Source organism: Arachis hypogaea, chromosome 13, assembly GCF_003086295.3.
Source record: "Arachis hypogaea cultivar Tifrunner chromosome 13, arahy.Tifrunner.gnm2.J5K5, whole genome shotgun sequence".
NCBI lineage: Eukaryota > Viridiplantae > Streptophyta > Magnoliopsida > Fabales > Fabaceae > Arachis > Arachis hypogaea.
In genome coordinates, this window is record NC_092048.1 from 38,007,808 (window position 1) to 38,018,117 (window position 10,310).

The window sequence follows — 10,310 nt, forward strand, 5'->3', positions numbered from 1 at the left end:
AAATATTCAGTAAAGTGTTAGGCATAATTGGTTTGTTTTAATTTTTAATTTTATTATTTTTATTACAATAGGGACTTAACTACAAAATCTAATATAACATAGGGATTCAATAAAAAAAAATGTATAAAAACCTAATTGAAAATTTAATAAAACTATAGAAATCATCGGAGTAAATAGGGGGATATTTGTAGGGTCAAACTGTGTCAAAAATAAGGTTAGTGGGCCCTAATTGAGGCCCAAACTCGGGGTTGCGAGCTCCAGTTTGCATCAAATTAGTCGTTATTCACCGAAAAATCGGGGGTGGCCCAATGTTACCCCTAAATCGAAATGAACCCATCCAATTTAGCCCCGCAAAAAATTGTTATTTGATAAATCATGTTCAATTCGTTCCCAGAAAAAAAAAAATTCAATAATTTTGTTTTAAAAATAAATTATTTTATTTAATTTAGTTGAGGAAATTTTCCTATAGATAAGTTAACACGAAAGGGACTGGAAAGTCTAACGGAATTGAGCAGTGGAGTGACCAGTATAACCCTGTGAAGGAGAATACTGAAATTCTGAAAAGTGAAAACATTAAAACAAGGAAGATTCGTTGTAAAGGAAAGGTAAAAATGGAGGGCTAAAAAGTCATAAGGGGAAATGGAAAAAAAAAATGTGATGGAGAGAGCGTAGGAAGAAAGCAGGAAGGGGGGAAGGCACAGAAGCAATTTTGGTAGAAAAAGAGAGACACAGTAAAAGCATGCTAATAAGGTTGCATCCTCTTGCTGGTGTTGGAGCAGCTCAATCTCTTCGTTTCTTTGCTTCTGCTGCTGCTTCTTCGCTCCCAATCTTTCTCTCAACAAAACAGAAACCATCGTTCTTCTCTCTCCGTCGATTCTCTGCCATGGCTGACCAATTCGTCAACGGCACCGTTCACCCTAACGGCGTCGCTGTCATCACCCTCGATCGTCCCAAAGCTCTCAACGCCATGAACCTAGGTTTCTTTCTTCTTCTTCTTCGTACTCTTTATTCTTTTCGTATATGGATTCGCTTCTGAACTGTTACTCGATCATTTTGGAGCTTCAACTTACTGATTATCTCACTAGGCTCTGGAAACCCGGAGAATGAAAAATTCGGGATGTTGTGCTGAAATTTGTAGGCAAGGGGAAAAATTGGGCTCTTGATCCCTTTTTTCTTTTACCCCCTAATTTATCACAGTTTTGAATTAAGTAGGGTAATTGTTTTTCTGCTCTTGATATTGAGTTGGGATGATGCAGAAATGGATGTGAAGTATAAGAGTTATCTGGATGAATGGGAATCGGACCCGAGGGTTAAATGTGTCTTGGTCGATAGCAGCTCGCCTCGTGCCTTTTGTGCTGGTATGATTCTAACTCATGATTCCTTCATTGTCGTGCAAATGATTTTGCTGAAGCATGTTTCTGGCATTCTGCAATATGTTAAAAATTAGCTTCTTTTGCAGATACAATTGTATTTAAGATTTGAGGTTACTTGGTTTTGAGTGGTAGGTAAGGTTTTGAGAGTCACCATTGGTGGTCAATGCAGGTATGGATATTAAAGGGGTTGTTGCTGAAATACAAAAGGACAAAAACACTCCTTTAGTGCAGAAGGTCTTATTACGTTATTTGCTTCACCTTCAAGTCTAGTATATTAATGCATATTTATATGGCTGCTGTTGTGATGTGCTTCATTGGATATATTGTTTACTTCCATGTTACATCAACATCATGCCGTCTTCTGATGCTATACTATTGTTTCCATTTCCTGTTTTTGTCAAATAACAATTTGTTTATCGATTCTCAATGACTGCTTTCTTGGCAACTGAGATAGTTTATCTGCAGGTGGTGATGTGAAGCAGATAACATTTAAAAAGCATCTGTCAGATATTATTGAGGTCTAGTTATATTATAATGTATACCATCAGATTCTTACAATGTATAAAGCCATGCCAATAATACGAACTGAATACCTTTCCTATATAATATTTTAACTTTTAGGTACTCATAGACCGGTAATATCTTTGCTTATACTATGCTATAAAGTATGCCAAGGCTACTTATTTGGTAGACTATGCTATTCATGACAAACTTGGCTGTAGTCCTAGCACTGATGCCTTTAGAATGCTCAATATTACAGTTTAATTAGTGACATACAGTTATGGACAAAGTTTTATGCCCAACTAAATACAAAAGAATACATACACTATATGGAACTCTGGCTAGGCGGTTGAAGAAGCTGCTGAATTAGCCACTTTTCAATCTTTTTTCACCCTCACTTTCTTTGTTTCTGATGAATATGACCATGAGGAATCACCATACCCAAATATGTGAGACGTATCCTAAATTAGGGTTGGCTTGGCCTTGGTCATAAGGGGCTTCTAGTTGTTGTCCTACTAATGCCCAGTCTGTTTGGAATGCACCAGATATTACTGGTCTGGATTATTCCGGATTTTCACACAAGTTTTTTTTTTTTTTTTTACCTTGACTTTGACTTTTCTTTAGGCTTTTATAATGTGTGGCTGTGTTTGCCTTCTGGAAGCAACCATTGATGCAGTTGGGTTGACTTTGGTCAACTTTTATTTTTTAATTTTTTTAATGTGGATTATATTTTGTAACTTTTGATTTGCTATCAACATTATGTTGGATTATATGATATGCTACATCTTGCATTTTTGCACGACTTGTTGATAGCTACGAGAAAGTAGTGTGATATTGTGTTCTACATTTTAGGTCTTCTTGGCTGAGTATTCTTTGATATGCAAAATTGCTGAGTACAAGAAGCCATATATTAGCCTTATGGATGGAATAACAATGGGCTTTGGAATTGGTTTGTCTGGTCATGGACGCTACCGTATCATTACAGAGGTATATGCTTATTATAATGGCCTCATTTGGAGATATAGCATAAACTCATGGATTGCAATTTGAGATGTTTTTGACTTGTTAACGACACCTATTCAGAGAACTGTACTTGCAATGCCAGAAAATGGAATTGGCTTGTTTCCTGATGTGGGTTTTGCTTACATAGCTGCTCAAAGCCCAGGGGAAGGATCTGTTGGTATGTTACTATTTCAAATTAAAAATTTCATAGTTCTTTTGTGATCTATATTGACATAATTTGTACAAAATACATGTTTTGTACTGCACTGTTTAACATCTAGATGCAACCTCAAGTTTCACTTAGAAAGTGTCTTTTAAAATATTATTAAAAATGTTCGTTTACTAGATTTATGTGAATCTCTGTGTCACATTATTTACTTGATTTATAAATATTACTAATTGCAGGTGCTTATCTTGGATTGACTGGAAAGAGGATCTCTGCTCCTTCTGATGCAATATATGTTGGCCTTGGAACACATTATGTGCCATCTGGAAAGTTAGGTTCATTCAAGGAGGCCCTTTTGGCAAACAACTTGTATGTTAACGTGAACCATCACTTGAGACTTTTCTTTAAAATCATAACCCTTTTAATTCCTTTGGTGTAAGATTGGATTCAACATAGTTCATAGACATGTTTGCTTAGATATAAGGCATGTACTGCATGCACCACACATTTTAGTCTCCTTGTATGCTAAATGGTCTATCATGTCTATTGCCTTTTGGTTATATAATTGTAACGATTACATATATACAATAATGATCTTACGCAAAACTCGTTGGTGATATAGTTCCCAGGATGCACATCAGGACATCAAAGTACTTTTAGCAAGATATGAGTCCAACCCTGAGAGTGAGGCACCACTGAAATTGCTTTTACCTCAGATAACATCTGCATTTGGAGGAGATAAATCAGTTACTGAGACAATTGAAGAGCTAAGTAAACACCAGTCAAGCACTGACTCAAATGGTATGCTTATTCTCCTATTGTTTGCTAATGAAACACTATTCTTAAAATGTCAAGATACAATTTATCATGTGTTCACTGAAAAATGTTTGAAATTAAATACTTTGCCATCCATATATATTTGAAATATTCTTTTTTTTTTTTTTTTATCTTGCCAGTTGTCGAGTGGGCTAATGAAGCTCTCCAAGGCCTTGGGAAATGTGCTCCTTTCTCCCTTGTCTTGACCCAAAAGCACTTCTCTGCAGTAGCTTCTGCACTAGGGAAAAACGACAGTGAGTTATCCACGGTATGCATTTAATTCATTTCTTTTTTGGTTTTTAGGTGGTTTTGATGTTTCCAAGCCCTTAATTTTTCGATCTGCTTTTCTGAAATTCAGCTTAGTGGTGTAATGAAAACTGAGTACCGAATTGCCTTAAGATCTTCATTGCAACATGATTTCGCAGAAGGTGTCAGAGCAGTATTGGTGGACAAGGATCAGGTTTTCTTTTTCTCATATCTTTACATTTTTAGTCTTGTTGACAAACTGTTGATTTATTTAGCATAAATTGTTGCTATTCAGTCAATAATTAGTATATAACTATATATACTATTCTTTTGCAGAATCCCAGGTGGAAACCATCAAGGTTAGAGGAAGTTGATGCCAGTGAAGTGGAAGCCGTCTTTAAACCATTAGGGCCTGAGGTTGAGGAATTGAGTGTGTAATTTTAGAAAGTGAGTGTAGTTCGTCTTCTCATAATTATGCATTACAGACTTGTAGACACTGCATCAAATAAACGGGTGGAGTTCATTGGCTCTGGGTCGAGGTGCGGGTCCTATGTGTTGCATGTACTGTTTTCACTGTGATGATATTATTAATATAGCACATGATGTTGGAAACCGATGGACGATGTTGCTTCTAGTTATCATGGAACCGCATGGAAGAAATCGAGCCTTTTTTTTTTCTTTATCTCGTAGTTTCTTCCACATCGAAGAATTGTCCCCAGATTCTACGTGGAATAGTTGCGTGAACACGTCTTTGTATTGGCCAGTCTTTTGAATAAAGAGCTTTAGCTTCACAGACATGTAATATAGTCATTTACTTTTCGAAATGATTAATACACTCCTTCCTCTTCTGCCCGTTGTGCGCTTGTGCGATAGGATCATCTTGATCATGTATGTAAACCGGTGACAATGGTTTAAGAATATAGAACCAGAGTTGGTCTAGTAGTTAGAATTACTAATTTGCATAAGCTGCATAAGCAAATGTCGATAGATTTTTGTCTTTTATACAACAATAACAAAGCATTATTTCACGAGGTGGGGTTGGCTATATAGATCAAATGGCGTCATTGAGTTCTATTATGTATTATGTCTATAGAGAGACTGTTTATATGTAGATCTCGTTTGATAACTTCATGGATGGTCTTCTTAGGTTTTCTTTTGTTTTTCACCATTTGTCCATCTTCCATTTCATCCACCTTTTTGATTGGATGTTCTGTCGGTCTTTATTCTCACATATCTAAACAACCTGAGACGCGATTTTACCATCTTTTTCACAATAAGTGCTATTCCAACTCTCTCTCTTATATCTTTGTTTCTTATTCTATTCAATCGCGTATGACCATTCATCCATCTCAACATCTTTATCTCTACCATACTTGACTTATGTTCGTGCTGCCCTTTGACCACCTAACACTTTGTACCACAAAGCATAACCGGTTTGATAATAGTGTGATAGCATTTACTTTTAAGTTTTAAAGGCACTTTTTTGTCACATATAAAACTAGGCGCACTCCGCTATTTTGACCAACCTGCTTGGATCCTATGATTTACATCCTGTTCAATCTCTCAATTATATTGTATGATGCATCCAATATACTTAAAACTTTTAACTTTTCGTAGAATATTTTTTCTAATCTTCACCTCTGTATTAGGGTTTTCCCTTTGGTGGCCGAACTTATATTTCATATATTCCGTCTTGCTACGGCTTATGTGCAGATCATACACTTCTAGAGTTTCTCTCCATAAATTCAACTTCTTATTTAGGTCTTTATTGGCTCTCCCATAAAGACGATATCATCGATAAAAAGCATGCACCATGGCACATGCTCTTGGATATACTCTGTGAGTACTTCCAAGACTAATGTAAAAATATATGGACTTACAGATGATCTCTGGTGTAATTCTATACCAATAGGAAATTCCTCTGTCACACTACCTTGAGTCTTCATACTAATTGTAGCCTCATTCATACATGTCTTTAATTGCACGAGCATATGCGATCTTTACTCTCTTCCTTTCCAAAACCTTTCATAAGACCTCTCTTGGCATCCGATCGTATACTTTTTTCAAATCAATAAACACCAAATGTAGATCCCTTTTATTACTACAATTTCTTTCCATCATCTTCTTAACAGGTATGTAACTTCAATGGTGGATCTACCTGGCATAAATTTAAATTGGTTCTCTGTTACTTGTGTCTCTTGTCTCAACCTCCGTTCTATCACCATTTTTCATAACTTCATGGTATGGCTCATGAGCTTGATCCCTCTATATTTTTCGCAACTCTATATATCCCCCTTATTATTGTAGATAGGCACCAAGGCGCTCTATTTCCATTCATCTGTCATCTTCTTTGACTTTAAAATTTAATTAAAAAGTTTGGTTAACCAACTAATGTCTATCTCTCCAAGGTCCTTCCAAACTTCAATCGAAATATTATCGGGTCCTACTGTCCTGCCATTTTTTATTCGCTTTAGAGCATTTTTTACCTCGAGGTCTCGAATATTTCGATAGTAGTCAAAGTTTTTATCTTCTTTCCTTGTGTATAATCGACCAAGGCTCGGAAGAGTCTTCTATCATTCGTTAAATAACTCGTAGAAGTAGTTCTTCCACCTTTCATTGATCTTTTCATCTTGACCCAAAATCTCACCGTCTTTATCCTTTATGCACTTAACCTGATCCAAGTCTCTCGTTCTTCTCCCGCAGCTCTTTGTGATTCTATATATACATTTTTCTCCTTCTTTCGTGCCTAAAGATTGGTAAAGACTCTCATATGCTCTTGTTCTTGCTTCACTTACTGTCACTTTTGTCTCTTTCTTAGTCGCCTTATATTTTTTCCAATTATATGCATTGTGGTACAAAGACTACTCTTTAAAGCACTCCTTTTTTGCCTTTATATTTTCTTGTACAGTTGCATTCCACCACCAGGACTCCTTGTCTCTTGGTCATATCCCTCTAAATTCACCAAAACTTTCTTTTTCTATTCTTCTAATAACTTCTGCCATCTCCTTCCACATCTCCTCTGCGCTTCCATCATCTTCCCACTTTGCCTCTTCTCCTACTCGTCTTAGGAAGCTTTTTAGTTCTACACCTTTCATCCGCCATCTCCTCGTCTTTGGACTCTTCATATGATATTTTTTTTCTCAACTTTACTCCACGCAAAAATCCATAACGAGCATCCTATATTGTATTATTAAACTCTTGCCTAGAATAATTTTACAATTAATGTAAAATTTCTGATTGACTCTCCGCAACAAAAAGAAGTCAATTTGAGAATTTGTCATGTCATTCCTATAAGTTATAAGATATTCGTCTCTCTTTTTAAAACATGTATTTGCGATAAAAAGGTCAAATGTTGCAGAAAAGTCCAAAATAGTTTTATCCTCGGTATTTACCACCCCAAAACCATGTCCTCCTTGACCCAATCACTTCTCTTCCAACATGGCAATTTAAATCTCTTCCTAAGAAAATCTTATCTCCTGAAGGTATGTCTTGGACCAAACTCTCTAAATACTCTCAAAACCTTATCTTATGTTGCTCATCTGAACCCTCTTGCGGTGTGTAGGCGCTAATCACATGAAAAGTACCTCCTTCCACCACAAGTTTGATCGAGATAATCCGATTACCCATCCTCTTGACATCCACTATGTCCTTCCACTACTTATCCACGATAATACCTACCCTCATTCCTATTCTTTACTTTTCTTGTATACCAAAGTTTGAACCCAGAAGTATCCAACTCTCTAGCCTTTGCGTCGACCCATTTTGTTTCTTGTAGGCACATGATGTTAACCTTCCTCTTTGTCATGGTATCAACCACCTCCATGAATTTTCCTGTTAGAGTGCCTATGTTCCATGGCCCAAAATCTCAACCTTCTGTCGCTCCGACCTTTATCTTTATCTTTTTCTTTGTAAACTATTTTATTTACCCTCGTCCGTTCACGAAAATGTGGGGATCCTTGCTCGTTTAACACTACACCCTGGCACCAATGCAGCAATTCTTGCTCATTTGACACTGTACAAGAGCCATACAACACGTTGCTTCCGCACAACGACCTAACTTTAGCGCAATAACGTCTTTGATCAATGTCATGAAGATTCGACTAAATTTTTATGTTAGCTGTCGAAGGCCTAACACGACCTTCTTTCTTTATCCATGTCTTTTATAAGTTAAAAAAATTTATTATTTCCAAAAAGAAAATAAAAGAACATTATTTACAAATATGTGATTTTTTTTTACATTACATGTAGTTCGTCCAAAGAGTAGGCGATCTCTTCAACCATGTAGTTTGCCCTGTGATTAAGCTCGTAAGTAAGCTAACTGTGTGTTCGAATCCAACCTTATGTATGCAACAATCTATTGGCTAGAGGTAAACACTTAAATGGAGTTTCGATCCATAACAAATTAATCGTTGGCCTATCAAATTTAGAGATACCATAAAAAAAACTAAAAATAGTTTCAGAATATAGCAAGTATAAATTAATAAATTATATACTATTAAACACGGTTATAACTTTTCAGTTTTAATCGTACAGCAAGTCATTTTTGAGGTTTGGATAAGAAAATTCATGTTTAAGTTACGAATGATGTAAATTATGAGGCCATGTGAATTTTTTTAAAATAAACAAAATAAATATTTTATGTATCAATATAGATAATTTTGAGTGTTTTTACTGATTTGTATTGCCTTACTGTAAACGAGATAAGACACGTTATAAAGTTTACGTATCACATTTACAAACGTGATACGTGAGAGATAACAATCAACACGTATTTCGTTTATAGTGTAAATGAAATATACACTTACTTATTTTGTTTACATTGTAAATGAGATAAACGAAAAGTTATGATATTTTCACTCTAAATGAAATACAGTACGACAAATTTCGAGTAGTTATAAAAGGATCTGCAACCATTTGTGTTCTCCACAAATATTTCACTTCTTCTTCTCCTCCATTTCTCTTCCAAGACTTAAAAAAAGTATCTAGTGGTAGTGGATATGTGGTTGTAAGTGTGTATCTCAATTGTCATATGAGAAACAGTGACATATGTGATATTTGAGCGTGATAATCCTACTCTGTTACGTATTCGGAGAGTAAATTCTTTGTCAGAGTTATAGAGTCTAATATTGAGGAACATCGGTGTTAGCGAAACAAAAGAGGTTGGAAGAATTAGGTATAGGTTGCTAGCACCGATGAAAAATGGAGTTTTTCGGTTTCGTCTATTTTGACTCTATGGAGATGAGCATGTGCCCCTCATGTTTAACATCTATAGGAGAATCATGGCGAAACAAGTTATGAAACTTATCTGTGGGAGTTGGTAATATTGGTGGCGGGGGATCTGGCCATTCAAAATTTGTCTAGGATGATCGACCTCTTGCACCACCACCATTGTACTGTACTAGTTCAGCAATAGACATGGACGTGGAGGGTGAGGAGTCCGATGAGGAATATATTGCCGATATCAACGATAGTAGTTCTTTTGAAGATGATGAGAAGGAGGAGTTTGTACCATAGACTTCAGTAGACGCACTAGTTCGGTATCTTCTTCCTGCCCCACAATCAATTCCGGCCTTATCAGGTGTATTCACTATCATACATTGTATCTGGATGCGATGCATAAAAAAACTCTATTTTTCGATATGGGTGGGAGCGATTACAACATAAACAGTGGTGTGGAGTTTAAGGCTAGCCACAAATTCAAAAGTAGAGAGGTAGTATTGCAATGTGTGAAGAATTACAACATCCGTAGAAGTGTTGAGTACCGATTCATGGAGTCGGATTGATTAAAGTACCTTGCGCATTGCAGGCAAAAAGACAACAGGATGTCCTTGGAGTCTCCGTGTCACCCTCCGATAGGATCTCGGATATTGGTGAGGTCAAGTTTAATTGTGGTGTATATTCTTATTTATCATGATTATTTTGGTTATAAATGTCTACCATATATATTTTATTTTGTTAGAGAGGTACATAAATTTAGAGGTGCGCACACCTGTTTATTCCTATCATGTCCTAGGATCATCAACAGTTGGACAACAACTTCATTTGTAGTGTCAACCTATCCCTTATACAGTCTAGTCCATCAGTTGTAGTTACTATCCCTAACACCAAGGAACTCCTCTATCCATTTCCAGGTCGGATGCTGGTACCATGTGTGAAAATCACGCAAGTATCCACCCACTGACTTTCCGTGAGTGCGTAACCCAAGA

The 10,310-nt window shown here is 36.4% G+C and overlaps 1 protein-coding gene across 4 annotated transcripts; it reads left to right on the forward strand.

Annotated features, from left to right (window-relative positions):
• Positions 1–494: 494 nt before the first annotated feature.
• LOC112738132 (3-hydroxyisobutyryl-CoA hydrolase-like protein 3, mitochondrial) lies at positions 495–4,952 on the forward strand. 4 transcript variants are annotated; one of them, XM_025788429.2, is made up of 10 exons: positions 495–977; positions 1,257–1,358; positions 1,543–1,607; positions 2,727–2,861; positions 2,958–3,054; positions 3,282–3,411; positions 3,665–3,843; positions 3,999–4,126; positions 4,217–4,318; positions 4,441–4,952. In XM_025788429.2, the coding sequence occupies exons 1-10, from the start codon at positions 740–742 to the stop codon at positions 4,540–4,542; spliced, it is 1,278 nt and encodes a 425-aa protein (XP_025644214.1). In that variant the 5' UTR covers positions 495–739; the 3' UTR covers positions 4,543–4,952. The 4 variants fall into 4 exon arrangements, with proteins under 4 accessions (XP_025644214.1, XP_025644215.1, XP_025644216.1 ...); XM_025788430.2 differs by lacking the exon at positions 1,543–1,607 and adding an exon at positions 1,839–1,891 and having other exon boundaries at positions 499–977; XM_072211793.1 differs by having other exon boundaries at positions 634–977; positions 1,460–1,607.
• Positions 4,953–10,310: the final 5,358 nt, after the last annotated feature.

Excerpts from the sequence above, each read along its gene's own strand:
- LOC112738132 (XM_025788429.2), top strand. The coding sequence starts at position 740 with ATGCTAATAAGGTTGCATCCTCTTGCTGGTGTTGGAGCAGCTCAATCT. Across the intron at positions 978-1,256 it reads TCTCAACGCCATGAACCTAG|AAATGGATGTGAAGTATAAG; the intron begins GTTTCTTTCTTC and ends GGGATGATGCAG. Across the intron at positions 1,359-1,542 it reads GCCTCGTGCCTTTTGTGCTG|GTATGGATATTAAAGGGGTT; the intron begins GTATGATTCTAA and ends TGGTCAATGCAG.